The following is an 18021-nucleotide window of genomic DNA, read 5'->3' as shown; positions in this document are numbered from 1 at the left end:
TGCATCTCCTGCTGAGTTGCTCGACTCGGAGTGCGGAGCTGCGCCTTCCGTGACTCGGTGCGAATGGCTCGCCACAAGCACCGGTCGACGACCTCCTTCCTCATCCAATCGAAACGCTTCGGACTTTATACTGTGGAGGATGATTCGGATCCAATCATCATCCTTCTTTAGTCTGCCACAAATGAATCTGGTATTGAGTTCAAACACTGATCAATGGAGCCAAGACTTTGAGAACCTACATCAAAGATCTTTGTATACTTCAGCAAATGGACTTGGATGATTCGATCTAACATCAAATCTAATTCATTTATTGGATCAATCATGTCTTGTGTATTCTTATTTGGTCAATAATGACCAATCTAGTTGGTTTAAAAGCAAAAAGGGTGGGTATTAGACAAGGAGACCTCTTTTCTCATATTTGTTTATCCTAATTCTTACTAGTCTTATTACCAAGTTGTTGATCATAAGCACTTAACCTTATTTAGCATCAAGGGACCTTCTCGTTTTTTCATATAGTTGAAAAAATCTTATCTTCTATCATGCCCCCGCAATATCAAGATGGATACCAATCTTGAATCGATGCAAAGAATGGTTTACGAGTGAGAGACTCGACGTTGATCGCTGGCCGAAGATAAGAGCGAAGTTTCGCTTTTCTTTGCTCTAATACCGAAGGATTTTCTTTAACAAAATGAAAGATTTTCTTCAACAGAACAGAGAGATTTCCTTATATAGTTGGAAAATCACAAGTTTCAACCTTTGATCTCTAACAAAAAGAAGCGACAATGTAATGACGATAAGGTTTCAACCATTCTGAGTCGAAACTCAAATTTACATATCCTCCTTAATGGTCTTGTCAATACCGAGTTGCGATCACACAACTCAAGTTGACTAATCACTGATCTTTTGGCCATGAAGAGGTGACATACGGGCACTTTAAAAAGCTCATCCTACAAGACTTTATTGATGGAAATGATGACATAGCTTGAGCATTGACACTTGAAATATCCCTCGATGATCATGAAATATACTATTGATTTGCATGATGTGTATGACATCTCAAGTGCTAGTGGGACAATATGATGATCGAAAGAAATAATACAACTCAAAACGAAAAGACTACCGAGAAAGCCAAAGAGAGCTACTCAAATGTCAAGAAAAACTCGAGGAATGATAAGAATTCTTCGTCTTCAAAGAAAAATGACTTTTTATTCCATTGTAAAATTGTAAATCATATCAGGAGTGTCAGAAGGTTACCCAAAACTCTTCCAGAAAGAGGGAGGCATACATTAACAATAACTATATCATTTATGAATATTCATTTCCTTCTCACCAACTAATAATAATTCCACTTCGATATCATATGGTGAAATAAGTACCTAATTAACATGATAAGTCTCTAAACCATCACCTAACCTAAAATCCTAAAGCCAAAATTAATAAATGTAGACCCATCTAACAATATAAAACAATTGAATCCTCCCACAGCCAATGTTGAACAAAACTGAGATGTCGCAGTTACGAATGCAAAAGGCTATTATGCCTTTCAGTAGGAATGACTGGGATGAAAATTTGAACACTCACTATCCAAGAGAAAATGATACATGTAACAGGAAAGAAAATACAAATTTCTACAACTACTTGAATAATATTATCACATGACGACAAGTAGATCAGACACTAATTTGTACTCTGATGATAGTCTCTGCTTTCACTAACTTCAATCTGTGTGAAATATTGTATGACGATGCCTTCCTACAAGGCATTGCTTATTTTTTTCTGTACAGAAATGAGCCTGCCAACTTTTAACACGTGGAAATTTCCTTCTTTTCACCTTCCTTGGTCATCTTCTGAATTGCCAAATCACTGCATTCCTCGATCACCGGATTGGTATGATTGAGAAACATAAGTTGCCAATCTCTCGATGGTTTCATGATGACGAACTGTCATCATCTGAAATGGCATCTCGTCGCTGTTCATACCTTTGGAGGACCGGAAGGGAAGCACTCGCAGATATACGGAAGGATCTAGTTGATCCCATTATTGTCCTCTCATGCAATCTGCCAACTTCCCTGCAAACATTATCTAGCACTGAGAGGAAGTCCCGCACCACCATGAAAATCCTAAGAGGGTGAGCTTCCTCCTTTGCAGCACCCCCGTGGAAGTACTCTGTAGTTTCCTTTACCAGGTTCATCACCCTCTTCTCCTCAGCCTTAACACGATTGATCTCCCTTTCGGCCTCATTAAGAAATATCTTCATCATCTCAAAAAATTTCATACCTTGTGTGCATGACTTCTCAAGTTGTAATACTGACTTCATCTTCTCAAGCCCCGTTTCTAGCTTTGAGACGTAACTGTTGAGAACATCTGAGTCCATTCCAGCTGCCTTTCTGACGTTACCAAGCTCACTGCTCAACCCAGCCACCACTATCAACCCTTGTTTCTTAAATGGTTCTTCTCTGGCATTGCTAGAAGGATTCTCCGATGTTGATTTATTAACTGATCCTTCCGACCGAATGATCTCTTGAACAACAAAATGCAGAAGTGTGGTTTTCCCATCAGTCCCTTTTACATCTGCGAGTTTTAGAAGAGTATCTAGCTTGAAGGCTTGCGCTTGACCTCGGTTGGTTCCCACATTCATCCTGTTTCCAGTCCTCAATACAGCTTCCAGGAGTTTAAGGAATAGTCTACTATTTCTTAGATCTCCACATGCTGCCTGCAGAATATATGAGGGACTATGAGCTGTGAAATATATGGACAATGATTCTAACAAGTATTATTTATTGCTTATGAAAGCACTGTAAAGTTTATTCTTAATCTACAAACTTGCATTTTTTTTTTTTTTTTTCTGAAGGTTCCTTACGTGAGAAATTTAAGTGAATACTATTTTAGGGTATGCCAAACACAGTTGGTCAAAAGCACAGAAATGCTGAAAATATAATTTAGGAAGAATGAGGAAAGCTATTAACCATAATATATCCCATAAAATGAATATTGAATATTCAATTGGCACAATAAACTTCAGAATTTTATAGGTTAAAAAACAGGTCTTAAATTAATAAAAAATGCATGCATGTGTATTAAGAAAAAGAAGAAATCCTACTACAACGAATTAAGAAAATTTCACCCTAAGATTCCACAACTCATACTTTTGAGAATATGGTTGTGCAAGCACTAATTTAGGGATATGTTTGCCCTTTTTTTTTGTCCAAAGAATGATGAAACGTCAAAGTAATACTTTTACCTCCAAGGTCTCAAAAGATTTCACTAGGTAATTGACTTCTGTCTCAAAATTAGCTCTATATAGCATGGCGTCCACTCTTTTGAAGGCAAATGGTATATCCAGAACTGCTTTTAGAAAGCGCTCAGCTGAACCTAGCTTTGATATGTCACCTGTGTAATCACGTAGTCTTAGTTCTTCCTCCTTTGTGGGAGCCATCTTGACCAAAGTTTCCAAAAGCTCGGCTCCTAAACATTCAGGATTACCTGTTGCAGACAATTTTATCATTCAATATCATTTAAAAACTAATATGCATGATATATCACAATGAACAACAGAATGAGTTCAGCTGCAGCAGTTCTTAGCTAAAAGGGTCCATGGCCTTAAGACATCTGTTCATGTACTGTGAAAACTCAAAGAAGATTTTTTAATGAACCTGGAGAAGAATTTCAAGCTAGCTGATGCAATATAACATTGATTAAACACTCAATAAGCAATTTCAGATTAAGATGTGGACTTGGCTGTCCCTTTGATGGTTCACTTAGATTTTTGTAGTAGGTCTGTCAGATCATCTAGTGGAGATTCGATAGATTCACATTGGCCATCCGATAAAGCCATACACTTGGATTCCATAATAGTCCTAAAGAACTATGACTAGGATGAACTATTGATCAGTCAGGCCATAATCTAATTGGATTTGGCTGGCTAGTTTATTTGCCCTTTAAACTAACAGTAAAAACAAAATTATAAATGCTAAAAATTATCAGTGTTTTGAAAAAGGATGGGATGGTTTTTCACCTGCTTTTTAGCTTATTTGCAATATCAGGGTTGTCACCTTCCTCTTCTCCAAAACTCTATCTAAGTTTAGAGCACTTAAGGAAGCTTAACTTTTAGCTACAAAAAGCTAAGATGAGTTGGGTAATTATGTAGGCAGTTCTCTTCTAGACTATATTTTAAACAGAATTTGAGGGTTCATATTGAGTTAATAAACTGGATGGGTTCTTCTTGAGACTTTTTATGAAACCTAGTTACCAAACAGAATTTGAGGGTTCTGAGACACACTCATCATTGACCCCATGTTACTGGGAGAAGTCTAGGAGAATAATGAGCATATCAGGAAAGGTGATTGATAAACTAGTTAGCTGCCCTTTTAGGTTATAAAAAAGGAAACCATGTAATGGTAGAAGTCCTAGATTAACCATTGCAGCTGGAATTGGAACTATGTTGTATTTCTTTTACAAACGAATGAAAACTATTTGGGCAATGGCCATCCTAGCTGTTCTCGCTTTTGGCAACTAGACATTTTTCTCTCTCTTAAGTTCTGCCGTCTCCTTCAATCTTCTAATTTCCTTATCTATGTTGATTACAATTAGTCAATCCAAGACCTATCTTAGAAACCTCCAGCTAAGTGTGGTTATATGAGCCCCTTCAGAACACAGCACTGACATGAGTTAGTGTGGATACTATTGTACATGAGTTGGTTCTGTGTCCACAGGAAAAAAAAGTAAAGTTCAAGAGATAGAATTTAAACAAATCCATACAACTCCTAAGAATGTCTAGCAATTGTAGCTACAATTAGTTGTAGACAGAGTGAAGGTAAAAAGGTGAGCATGCCTCCCTATTCAATAACCTTAGACCACAAAGAAAATTTTCCTGCAGCCAGATGTTTGTAATGGTAGTCAGCTAGATGGACAACAGTTGAGCTTGAACTTAGCTAATAGGGAGGAAAAAAAATCTGAATGTTTAATTCCAGAACTCTAGGCATCTAAACAAGCCACCTATCTATGTTTCTGAAGAGCTTCATGAGGAACAAGTTGATTTTGATTGCACGACAATAGCTCAGATTCCATATGCCAGAAAAAAAGGTCATGCTTAAGACAGTCCAACTCTTATCACTAATTTGTTGTCACTCGTGAAAATAGGTACCTAATGACCACGGTGGAACATGAGATAAGATATTAAAGTTAGATTTGGGGAGTAGCCTGCCACAAAAAATTGATCATCTGACATCCTATTGGAAAAGACAATGATGATTGCCAACCTGACTTCAGAAGATTAGGGTGGAAATCTATCGAATTATTGTGCCACATGAACAGTTTACATAAATATGATAAGGAACATATTAGAGCTTAAACAAAAGTTTGCAAATTGTGGATGATTACCATCTAAAAGTGCTTCAGAGACCTCCTCTCTTGTAACATTCAATGCCCTCAAAAGTATTGCAATGTTCTGTGACTTCTTTGGATCTAACACTCTGTTCTCCTGCTTGAATGGCAGCACACCCCGTCTTCTGCTTGCATCATTAGGAATAGAAGTTGTGGCATTGTTGACAAATAGAGTCTCAATTACATCCTCATTCAATCTGCCAAAATGAAGAGAAGAACATAATGCTAATTTATGTCTTGAAAGCTATGGAAAATAAAGCAAGTGGGATAGAAAACCTCAGGGAAGATCTTACTGAAATGAGCTTGACTTCAATTGGTCCCAGACCATTGCTCGATCGGAACTCGCTCTAACTTTGTCCCAGTGAAGGGGCTTCAACTTGGGCTTCGCATCACCCTCCAAATCCTCCCCCGCCTCGTCATTTCGCCTTGAAGAACTGGCAGGGACTCCGTTGCCCAGCTTCGAGGGAGGAAGCGGTATGTTGATCCGCGTAGCTTCAGGAGGCAGGGGATTCAGCAGTCGACGCCTTGAAGATGGAGCAATTGGTGCTACCGGGGCTTTAATTGGCTGTTCAATTTTTCTCACGGCTTCAGTAGCCGGTGGTGGAGGCGGCGGTGGCGGAGGGGTTGGTGGATTCCTGGTGATATTATCTATTGTGGATGTTGGCGGAGGTGGGGGCGGCGGTGGTGGTGGTGGTGGGGGAGGGGGCGGCGGCGGTGGCGGTGGCGGAGGTTGTTGGTTGGTTGGTGGGATCATCTGTTTGACTTCAGAACTCGGGTAATTAGCGAGCTGCATTCGAGGGGAAGACCTCCGGGAGCGAGGAGCGGAGTCCCCCACCGCCGGAACCAAGTGTTCCTTCCTGCCGCTGCTCATACTAGGGAGGCTCAGCCGCGAGACCGGACTACTTGGGCTCTCGGTGGTGGCGGACGCCACCGAACGCTGCGGAGTATAGAAGGTATCGTCATCGGAGGACGCCATCGGCGGAGGGACCATCCCCTTCCGCGAAACTGTCGCGTTCAGCGGCGGCAGAGGCTGAAGGTCGGGGCTCGGGTGATGCATTTCCAGCACCCGCTCCGTCCCGAGCTTCCGGTAAGGTGATCCGTTCAATTCGCTGCTCCTCGTGCGGCCCAACGCCGCCGCCGACCGCGTGCCCATGGTGCCAAAATAGAGGAAATCCGGCGCGGCGGCAGAGGCTGGGCGGCCCTCCTGCCGACCGCCGTTATCGTCGGGGCCCATGAGCTTCCCAGTGTCCGGCGATCTCCTAGCCCTCCGCCGCCGATACAAGAAGAACCCCGACAAAAACAGGACCGCGAGGACGGCGACCGAGACAGAAGCCGCGACTGCGGCGGCCTTCTTGGACCCAGAAGATGGAGATGAAGTGGTGGAGGTGGCGGTCGCGGCGGCGGGGGTCTGGGTGGAGGCAGCCGGCGGGGAGGGGACGCCAGGGAAGAAGGGGCTCGAGTCGTCCGGCGGCGGGTCCAAGAATTCCTGAGGGGGCGGCGGGGGGGTCCACTGGATGGGGTACAGCGGCTGGTGGAGGACCCTCCGGCTGCCGCCTCCAACGTCTGAACCGGAGGCGGCGGCGGCACAGAGGAGGGAGATCACCACCAGGAGCATCATCGCGCTACGGTTCTCGAACGACCTCCGTTTCGTTTCGTTCCGGTCGCCACGAGAGAAGGATAGCCGAAGCTTCGAAATGGCAGTGAGAGAGGAGTTTAGATCCGTGTATTTCTCTCATTTTGTTTTGTTTTCTTGACGCTGTCGGAGAAGGGAGCGGGTGACGTCATCAGAACCCGTATTCCTCTTTATTATACTCGTATTGATAAACAATAAACTAATCAAAAAAATCTACTTTTAATTCTTTTTCTCAATTGATTTGTTTTAAAAAATTCGAATATGATTAAATCATTCGATGATAATACATGGAGAAGACATCATTTACGCTTTAATGATGTCCATCTTCCCACTTCCACCTTGCGAGCACATCCCTTTTTCCACCACACACCGATCCGCTGCACCGCCTCCCACACGAAACAGGAGGCCCCACCGACACACGCGGCGGGTGCTCCGTCGCCCGCATTACCATGCTTCGATTCGCACGCCAGGCATCTGCTTTCGTTGCATCACGTGTAGGGCAGGAGAAAGCGGAGTACATAACCCACGGAATCTAACGGCTGCCGCCGTCCCCATCTCCTTTCCCACCCATCACCAACCGTCCGATTCATAAAATCCGGAGAGGGAGTCAAACAGTAGCGCTCACTGTAGAGCTGCATCATCGGACGGTCCTGATGAAGGAGATTGCTTCAGAGTTGGGTCACTCTTTCACGTTACATCAGACGTTGAAACAATAACATTCGTTCTAAAGCATGTTAAGGTACGTATATTATATAAATATATATATAATGCAAATTGGGCATTTAAGGATGCAAGCTGTGGAAGAAAAGTGCCAGCAAAACAAAGGTGTCGGTGAGGTTGGCGCCTGTCTCAACCCTTCTTTTTCCAAAGCAGCTGTACGACGTGAAGGGAAATGGCCACTTCACTTACGGCTATAGTATTTATTACATCTCACCGCAACCCTTCATCGTGACTTAAGATTCGTGCGCGCGGGACCAAAATGCCTCGACGGGCGTGAACCGGACCGGATCGACGTGCCGTCCCCATTTCCTGGCGTCACCGGTGCTTTCCACGGCGGAAACCTACGTAATCGCAGGCCTTGAGAATGATTCCTCGTCTGCCACTGCAAGGCATGTGAGGAAGCTTTGGCTTCCACATTCTCGTAAAGCAGCGATCCGATTCCATGCCCACGTCCACGTCCACGTCCAAAGGTTATAAAAGATGGGCCCCGTATGGGATCCACCACTATAATTACATGCATGCATTAATCATCTATATATATTCTCTCAATGCATGCACTGCTGGATCGGCTTTTACAGAGAGCCGCTGCGTTGCACGACTTTAGACACGAGCCATGCACGTGACGCACATCCGAAAGGGCCCGCCGCCGGCCTCTGATCCCAAGCCGCCTTTACGCTGAGAGGGCGCCATGTCACCCGGTCGCGAGTTAAGGCGACACCAAAGCTATCTTTTTCGGCCCACATAGTTGCAGGCCGTGATGGCTTGCTATCGGTAAACCTCCTTTGTACTTTGTAAGAGCAATCACCCTATGAGCTCGCTCGTATATATAAATGTCACGTAAACTTCATCCGGGGGCTGACATGGTTTTGTTGTGGTCATCACAAAGATAAATATTGCAAGTATATAGGTATGTATTTGAGAGTTGATGCTGTTGTTTGGACCCCAAGCAGTGGGGTGGGGGACCTAAATGTATTTATTAAGGTCCCCAGAATAGTTTGGACCTTATAGATTTTGTGGCGGTTGGGTTCAGAAATGTGTATATCATGCTGGAGGTCCAGAAATAATTGGGACTTGGCGGCTTCTTGTTGTCATTGTTGGATTGCGACAATAAGTAGAAGCTGCATGCTGTTAAATCTAGTGCTACAACCAGGGTGGTGATCCTCGACCTACTTGTTCAAAAACTAGATCTGGTGCAAAAGATTTGGTAGATGAGGTGATCAAATCAAACGAGCATAAGTTCGATATTGATTGTTGTTGTGATATATCTTAGTCATTCAACAAAGATGGTAAATTTGGAACCAACCAAGGTTCATTTTTTATTTCATCTTAAGATATCAAGAATTTAGACTCTACAAAATTATATATGAGATATCGGTGAACTCACACATCGTGGTCGAAGAGTCAGCACGACTTGGCCCATGGGTTGATGTTTGGAGTTCTTAGTGCTCGAGGGTGCGTCTCTCGATTGGTCGGAAGAAGCACCGAGGTCGGGATGGCCACATCTCCGGAGGTGGCCACGTTCCTGCACACAGGCCCTGGTCGGGAGATTCTCAACTTGGGCCCCTCGTAGATTAAGTCAGTGGTCTTTATCCTTCTCTCTCTTTTTCGTCCCCTAGCCAGGTATCGGTCAGGAGCTTTTATTCTATTGCCCGAGGATCAATCGTACGTGGATTTACCGTGACAATCGATCTCCCGAGTGACGAGATCGTACCTTCGTGCGGCCACTGCCCTGTATGCGCGGAACGATGCCATGCGGCACCATCCCGAGCTTTTCAGGACGAGACTTGCCAATGAGACATCTCCCTGTACGGACTCCAATTTGGAGGGAAAGACAGCCCTCATGCTGACTTGGCAGGGGTTTGACGTGGCATAAGTCATGACGTGGTTGAGATCTAAAATTTGTCATATCATCATACCGTATGTGATCATTAAATTGATATTGTAATTTATATTTAGAATTATTATACGTACCATTCGATCATCAATATAATAGTGGAATCATGTACTGAATTCGAGAGAAATAAAATAATAAGAGATAACATAATTAACCTCATGGAGTTGAATAGATTTTTTTATTGATGTCGTGTTATCGATCACATAAATCTAAACCTCTCATAATTGTATCGACCAAAAATATAATTAAGAGTGTCGGTAAAGTAAAGCCGACGTGTCGGCTTAGAGATTAGCAAGAACAAGTAGAATTGACATGTGAGTAATTTTTTGCTTGTCATGTTCTGCCTATCAATTTTCTAATCTCTCTATTTTGTTTTGGGTTTTGTCTAATCTCGTTTCTGATATTGGGAAAATGTGTAGATTTGGATGTATCATGATTGAGAAATCGAGCATCAATTATTGTAAACGTAAACTTTAATATGGTTCGTTTGATCTGTTAATTGATAGGCGGAAAGGATTGTAGAGAGAACACCGGATGGGACAAGAGTTTTGGGGTAGGTCATGATGGAGGTGAGAGAAGCCACGATGGGTAGGTCAAGCCAAGTAGAAATCGAGTAGATTATATGGAATTGACTAAGTAGGCCGATAGCACTCGGCCATGAGTTGGGAAGCACCACAAACCCGGACTTACTTTGATTCCAATGACTGCTCGATGGATTGTCTCCCTAGTCTCGTTCTTGCAGGTTAGGTTGATCGAGCTCTCCAAGTAGCAATTACGCCCGGAGATGTTTCACTTGGTTAGACATATCATGTAATTTTTTATGCTTATATCCCTAGGTGGATATATTACATGCGAAAAGATACGATTATGCACATTGAATGCTTTAATGCATATCTCATAGTTGGATTTATTAGATGCCTTCTATTATTTAGATGTATTAGATGTTTTGATAATTATGTCCTATATGAATGCATGGAAAATATTTTGATCTATTAAGATGCATCTTATATTTTGGATGTCTTGTATTGTTAGGATGTATTAGATGTTTTGATAATTTTGTCTTATATGAATGCATCATGTATTGGAAGATGTTTTGACCTATTAAGATGCATCATACATTTTGGATGTTTAGGATGTATTAGATATTTTGATAATTATGTCCTACATGAATGCATGGAATGTGTTTTGACCTATTATTATGCATCATACATTTTGGATGCTTATATTCTGAACTAACATTCATATTTGGGGAGAAGCTTTGTTTAGTTAAAACATATTAGCATTAATGGATGCATCACATAGATATTTTATTTGATTATGATATATTATTATGCATTTGATACTTATGTCTTGAGCTTTGCTCAGTTAAAAGATATCGATCATTTTGATACTTATGTCATGGGCAAATAGAGTACTAAGAAAATGCTTAACCTAAGCCTATTTTAGCTTATATCATAGGATAATATATTTTAGCTGGAAAATGTTTTGCCCAATTAATTAGAGTGCATTAATATTTTGACTATGACGATTGAGTCGGATATTATAGATGCTTTATGAGTTTATAATGCATCGGGGACGATGAGATGGGCACTTTGGATGCTTGCGTCAATGAAGAGATGCTTTGGTCATGATAGCTATTTATTCAATTAGTTTTGTCCCAATCGGGTGCTTTAGATATTATATTCGTGAGAATGCATTGAATGTGAGAAGACGCTTTAGCTACCACAATTATGTCCAACAAAACAAAAAAACACTTGTTATATATGTCAATATTAATATTAAAATAATTGAATGTGTGGTATAGTGGCAAGGGGCCTTCCTTCTTGATGATGCTTCAAAGTTATTGTCTTGAGGGACTTCAATTGATTATTACTATCAAACTGGCAAGTGAGAGGATAAAAAAAATTATCAAAGATTAATAATAAAAAAATATATCAAAAAATAGATATAATATTTAATGTGATTCGATAAATTTATCTCATTTATATTCATGGTGAAAACTAAAATTTTCAGATCAATTATAAGATTATTAAGTTGCATCATCTCACATAAATCTTGAAAATTTTATGTTATATATATATATATATATATAATTTGTAGGTCCTTAATACAGAAGCACGACTTAACAAGACAGAAACCAAATACTTAGGAAGCCAAATGACTACTTTAGGCCGGCAGGAAACGTTGTGATTCATGTCCTGTTCGGCAAGATCATCCCTGCTACTCCTCCAGCTCGAAGGCTGACACCGGGAAGCTGTCGGACAACCCAGTGCCGGTCTTGAAGGTGATCTTCCCCGTCGAGGGATCCTCGACGCGCATCTCAACGACGGAGAGCCAGAGTAGCAGCTCCTTGGTCTTCACCCCCGTCATCTTGTGCATCTTGCGCTTCTCCACGAAGGCCGTCACCTCAGGGGCGTACGACACCGCCCGCTTGATCTTCTTGAAGGTGTGGTCATGCTTCTTCTTCTGGATCAGCCATATGAACCCAGCCGCGCGGTTGTACCCGAACTCTTGGATGTCCTCGAGGGGGAAGAGCCCCCTCGGGAGCTCCAGTTCTTGAAGCAGTTGGATGGATTTCTTGCGGCAGAGGGCGTCACCGGTGAAGACCTCAGCACCGTGGCGATGGCTTTCGATGTTGTGGAGAGCCATGTCGTCTATAACTAAAGTGGTTCGGAAGCTAAAGAGCAGTGCAGAAGAGGATGACGAAAAGAAGGCAAAAGGGCTGATGAAACGAAGATGGGAGGGAGATGGTATTTATAGGTGAGAAGTACGAATAGGTTCCATAGAGTAGGTCTTCTTTGGAGGGCAGTCAATAATTGCCGGGAGATGAGCACTTGGGATGTGTGAGCGAGACGAGCGACGGCAGCCAAGTCAGTGAAACGACCAAGTCGGGTTATTGCAACGGGCTCCATCTCGATGGATTTGGTCTCAACGTCTAAGCCACGCATGCTTTAAGTAGTCAAACATAATCATACGAAGACACGTCAAAGCCTTCTTACTTGCATTTGTAAACATTATATGAAATGATAACAATCCAACCAGGGCACATCTAATTCAAATAACATCATCTACATTTGAGAAGATCAAATGCTCGATCATGCTTTAATATCGAAAATATTAGACTTTATAAAAAATACCTCCAACATAAATAGAATTTTCAAGTGGAGATCTACTTTCGACACCACGACTTGAAAAGGTTCCAAGCTCATAGAATTATGTCACACTGATTATTTAAAAATATAATAAAATTTTAGATATATCTTAGATCCGATATTAAGTCAATCCAAGCACTTAAATCCTACCTACGTATTCTTTAACTTGGTCATAACGACCGTTGTACTACTAAAATTATTGTCTTATTTGACTCCTGAAGGACGGCCACTCTTAAAGAGTTTTGGTCACAACTTCAAGCATGCGTGGTTTAGACGTTGAGACCCAAATCCATCGAGATCGAGCCCGTTGCAATAACCCGACTTGGTCGTTTGACTGACTTGACTGCCCTACAAAGAAGACCCAATTACTATATGGGTCTTACATGACATGCGCATATCATGGCTTGTTTGCGTCGTATACCCATTACGAGACTCCTACTTCTCACCTATAAATACCATCTCCCTCCCATCGTCGTTTCATCAGCCCTTTTGCCTTCTTTTCGTCATCCTCTTCTGCACTGCTCTTTAGCTTCCAAACCACTTTACTTATCGACGACATGGCTGTCCACAACATCGAAAGCCATCGCCACGGTGCTGAGGTCTTCACCGGTGACGCCCTCTGCCGCAAGAAATCCATCCAACTGCTTCAAGAACTGGAGCTCCCGAGGGGGCTCTTCCCCCTCGAGGACATCCAAGAGTTCGGGTACAACCGCACGGCTGGGTTCATATGGCTGATCCAGAAGAAGAAGCATGACCACACCTTCAAGAAGATCAAGCGGGCGGTGTCGTACGCCCCTGAGGTGACGGCCTTCGTGGAGAAGCGCAAGATGCACAAGATGACGGGGGTGAAGACCAAGGAGCTGCTACTCTGGCTCTCCGTCGTTGAGATGCGCGTCGAGGATCCCTCGACGGGGAAGATCACCTTCAAGACCGGCACTGGGTTATCCGACAGCTTCCCGGTGTCAGCCTTCGAGCTGGAGGAGTAGCAGGGATGATCATGCCGAGCAGTACATGAATCACAACGTTTCCTGCAGGCCTAAAGCAGTCATTTGGCTTCCTAAGTATTTGGTTTCTGTCTTATGTTACATGTACCAACGTTACGTCGTGCTACTGTTGTATTAAGGATCTAAAATTATATATATATATATATATATATATATATGTAAAAGTTAAATTCTTTAAGATTTACATAAGTGAATGTCAATAATCTTGTAATTTATCTCATAAAGAATTTAATTTTTTTATGAATGTAAATGAGATTTATCGAATCATATTTAATATTATGCCAACTTTTTGATACGCTTTTCATTACTAATCTTTCATAGATTTTTTTATCCTCTCACTTACCAATACAAATGACCGTCGTTGGTTTGATAGTAATAGTCAATCCAAGTCCCTCGAGACATTGACTTTAGAAAGTTGAGTCATGTAGTCAATCGAAACTTGACTTAAGACGGTAGGTTTGATATAGGCGAAAGCTTTTTAGGCATCACCAAGAAGGAATGCCCCTTTCCTATCTTCTTCCTCACCTTTTAATATAAAATCTCATTTTTAATATAAAGAAACTAGAGACTTTTATGAACTATTTGCATCTACACTTTACACTTCGAGTTATTAACTTTAGCGTCACAGTATCCGGGTTTAGAAACTTCTTCCGACCTCGATTTTTATGCGGATAGTACCTAAGGAGTCTAGCGTTTCCACCTTGAAAGTACTTGAATAACCTTACGCATATGAGTTCGGACCATGTTAGACTAATCAAGACATCAATGATATTTTTCTCTAATATTTTAGTGCTAAAATGAGGGCATGATATCGTAGGAACATTCGTCAACCAACCCTCTTAATGAATTGTTACAGACTTAATTGGTTTTGCTTAAGTTATATAGCACCCTTGCGTGTCTATCCGCAAAGGGTCTTCTAGTCATAGGTGCCCTATAAACCAATCACGTGAGTGATGACACATGTAATATGATACGTATTTTATTTTTTTTTCTTATTATATTATTTGATATTTTATCACTTTATATTATATATATATATATATATATATATATATATATATATATATATATATATATATATATATATATATTAATGTCTATGGATCTGTGCAATGGGAATCGGATCGTGATAAGATCACAATAATGAGATCGATTTGTCTTTAAACATAAACCCTAAATAATCATAGTCATAATTTACTCGAGAGAGACATCGAGATAACATGAGAGACTACTGTATTATATACTCGTACATATGATGGAGGCGATTGGTCTCATAGCTGCTCATGTGGGGACACTAGGGATTAAGTGCAAGTGCTCATTGAAGAATGAGTTCACTGATTGATCCGCACACAAAATGCTGAATGGTTAATAATACTTTGTTGTTAAACAACGATTCTGTTATCCCAGTGATGTATCTGGTCCATAGACATGAGATATAAGGATGTCCTATGAGTACTTCACTCTTTGATACAAGATTTATAGGTTTGGAAGTTCCAGATCTAGCACAGCCGATCATCGGGAGTGGTAGCCAACCTTACAAGGGCTATTGAGTGTCAATAGAGAATCATTCACTCTCGGTATCATGAGAGGAATATCTCATGTGTTCTTGTTCAAACAAATCCCAGTTAGGGTCATTCGGATTGAGAGAGAAATAGTTCTATGAGAGAATTCGATTAAAGTGAGACTCGAGTAGAAATTATGTGGGCATGATAGTACCATACCCGGTATACGGTCTCTAGGGTATTAGATGGATGATGGACTATAGGTACACGATGACTAAGGATAGTCAAGTCTAATAGATTGGATTTCCTTGTATCATCTAGGGACTACGACATAGTGGCATACTACATCCGTAGTCGATGAGTCGAGTGAATTATTATGAAGATAATAATTCACTGAGCCAAAATGAGTTCTAACATGTATGACTCATGACCAGCTCGATATTGGGCTTGAAGGATCACACACATATGGTGGGTGTTGCAACTAGTAGATGTTCAGATATGAGATATCCGCCGAAGCCCCTATCTTATTTTATATTCAATAAGCCCTGAATTATTAGATCGTATGGTTGAGATTCAATAAAAGCTAATAAGAGATTATTGGGTAGAGACCTACTAATCTAAGAGGATTTAGTAATTGGATTGAGATCTATTATCCAATTGGGCTGATAGGAGACCTCTATAAATAGGAGGGAACTAAAGGCCCATAGGTTAGAGCTTCTCTTAGTTATCACCTCCTATTCTCCTCTCACCTTCTCCTCTTCAAATAGTAAACTTGGAGATTTTAGGAGCGTCGTTGCAATCCTGTTGTGTGGATCACCGCTAGAGAGGAGGGCACTTGACTTTCTTCACCCACTCCTACATATCTGCAGAGATTCAGGGATATACGATCTTCTTAGATAAAACGCAATCTTTTATATGCATAGTTTTTTATTTTATAAATTTTATGCATCAATTTTCGCACAACGACAAACACATTATTAAGAAATTTAGATACTTTTGTTTTTTATTTTTTCGCTGCTCATGTGATGTCGTCCCTAGATTTTCCTATAGGGTCAGCCTCCCAAAAACCTCTTATAGTCGCTTAAGGACCTACATAAGACAAGATGGTTAGAAAAAATATTTAACTTAGGATCCATACGCAATTATTTCAAAAAATATTTGATAGACAATGAAAATTACAAATATAGACTTCGCAAGTTCTGAATGGTCATACGATAAATAATCCAAGGTTGTCCATTGTGACCAAAAGTTCCTATAAGTGCCCAAATAACACTATTATATAACAAAGTAGCGAATTAGCGCTAGACACTACTCTAAAGGCTCATCCAGTCATGTATCACCTAAGTAACTCCTGATTGCTATACTGGCTGACACTCTGCACTACTCTATGAAACTAGAAAACACTCAAAATGGTTGCTTAGATGGCCTATTTCTAGACAGTTTTGCCTTTACACGATGACTGCATACAACTTGTATTTATAAGCTTGAAATGATTATAAAAGCAAACCAAAATGGGGCTACTAAACCTATTACAAGCTCTCTATATGTTGTGTAAAACATAAATAAAATCGAAAGATATTGAGAGTATTAAATTAAACACAATGTTTATAGTTTTGTCTATGATATTCTCCCCTACTTATTCTTTCAACACTCTTATCAAAACCTTTGCAAGCATTGTATTCCTCATCTTTACTGAAATTTTAATCTTATACTCTAATTGTAATGTGCCTCTTGGCTCCCAACTACACTCCACCACTATTGTTAAGTAGTTGAACTTTGATCCATCATGCTACTTCAACTCGCCAACAACTCTGACTCTAGTGTGGGGTCAGTCAAGTTGTGCTGATCCTTGTTGGTTTATATAGATCATTCAAATGAAAGAAAAGACCTTTCTTGTTATGCGCAAGTCTCACAAATGTCTCATGCCACTTGAATTGGGTGGATGTCTATTAGAGTTTTAATGAGTACTACCTAAAAGACTTTGAAGTTTTTGAGGTTTTTCCTTCGTAAAATTTATCCATCGATTCCTTTTCTACTTATTGTTATCTCCAAGTAGGTTCATATTACTTCTGCTTTCGATTGATATTTTATTGAAAAATGTAACAGATAGTCTATTCTTGATAACACCGATAACTATTGGTGAAGATTGGATAACTGTTGTCTTCCACTAAGTTTCTTCAAAGGATCTTTAAATCGATATAGAGTTCTTCTGCTTGATAAATAATATAACTAGGGTATTCTATTCTACCCATTCTCTTAAGAGTTGAGAAGGCAAAGGTTACTCGAGTTTGCTCTCCTTCTCGAGGGTTGTACTTCATGCATCAAGCTAGTTACTAACATTTGTCTGCTCTTTGCTCATACTTCTGAAACACCCGAAGTATTTACACTATTTACATTGAGTTAACTACTGCGATTCATCTTCTCATTGTCATCGAACTTTTGGAATGCAAGAAGTTTTGCTCAAAAAGATTAAAATTTCACCCCGACTTAAAGTAAATCTCTAATAGTTTTGAGTACCTCGGGGATTATACCTTCTTCTCTATCATCTTTGTTGCTTGCTCCTTTGAGTAGAAGAGGTACAACATTATGTGATGCCTACTTCGTTCCTTAGTTAAACACTCCTACATAGACTCGAAATTCTCAACTTTCGACTATTTTGATGAGAAGCCTATTGACATTGATCTTATGAAGTTCCTTTACTTCTGTCTTTCAACCTTGTCTTAGTACTTGGAGT

At 40.8% G+C, this 18021-nt stretch overlaps 3 protein-coding genes across 3 annotated transcripts; 1 reads left to right on the top strand and 2 right to left on the bottom strand.

The window, feature by feature from the left end:
- Positions 1-1520: 1520 nt before the first annotated feature.
- On the bottom strand, positions 1521-7114 carry LOC135679588 (formin-like protein 8). The gene is made up of 4 exons (XM_065193492.1): positions 5676-7114; positions 5380-5579; positions 3242-3483; positions 1521-2713 (listed from the first exon to the last, which is right to left on the bottom strand). The coding sequence occupies exons 1-4, from the start codon at positions 6998-7000 to the stop codon at positions 1928-1930; spliced, it is 2553 nt and encodes an 850-aa protein (XP_065049564.1). The 5' UTR covers positions 7001-7114; the 3' UTR covers positions 1521-1927.
- Positions 7115-11623: 4509 nt separating this feature from the next.
- On the bottom strand, positions 11624-12350 carry LOC135680066 (uncharacterized). Its single transcript, XM_065194056.1, has one exon. The coding sequence runs from the start codon at positions 12276-12278 to the stop codon at positions 11850-11852; it is 429 nt and encodes a 142-aa protein (XP_065050128.1). The 5' UTR covers positions 12279-12350; the 3' UTR covers positions 11624-11849.
- A 930-nt stretch (positions 12351-13280) lies between these two features.
- LOC135680065 (uncharacterized) lies at positions 13281-13987 on the top strand. Its single transcript, XM_065194055.1, has one exon. It carries the CDS (start codon positions 13339-13341, stop codon positions 13765-13767), a length of 429 nt encoding a protein of 142 aa, XP_065050127.1. The 5' UTR covers positions 13281-13338; the 3' UTR covers positions 13768-13987.
- Positions 13988-18021: the final 4034 nt, after the last annotated feature.

Source organism: Musa acuminata, chromosome BXJ1-7 (genome assembly GCF_036884655.1).
Source record: "Musa acuminata AAA Group cultivar baxijiao chromosome BXJ1-7, Cavendish_Baxijiao_AAA, whole genome shotgun sequence".
Taxonomy (NCBI): domain Eukaryota; kingdom Viridiplantae; phylum Streptophyta; class Magnoliopsida; order Zingiberales; family Musaceae; genus Musa; species Musa acuminata.
This window is presented reverse-complemented; position numbering and strand designations above follow the sequence as displayed.

Excerpts from the sequence above, each read along its gene's own strand:
- LOC135679588 (XM_065193492.1), bottom strand. The coding sequence starts at position 7,000 with ATGATGCTCCTGGTGGTGATCTCCCTCCTCTGTGCCGCCGCCGCCTCC. Across the intron at positions 3,484-5,379 it reads CTCTGAAGCACTTTTAGATG|GTAATCCTGAATGTTTAGGA; the intron begins GTAATCATCCAC and ends TGTCTGCAACAG. Across the intron at positions 2,714-3,241 it reads AATCTTTTGAGACCTTGGAG|GCAGCATGTGGAGATCTAAG; the intron begins GTAAAAGTATTA and ends TATATTCTGCAG.
- LOC135680066 (XM_065194056.1), bottom strand. The coding sequence starts at position 12,278 with ATGGCTCTCCACAACATCGAAAGCCATCGCCACGGTGCTGAGGTCTTC.
- LOC135680065 (XM_065194055.1), top strand. The coding sequence starts at position 13,339 with ATGGCTGTCCACAACATCGAAAGCCATCGCCACGGTGCTGAGGTCTTC.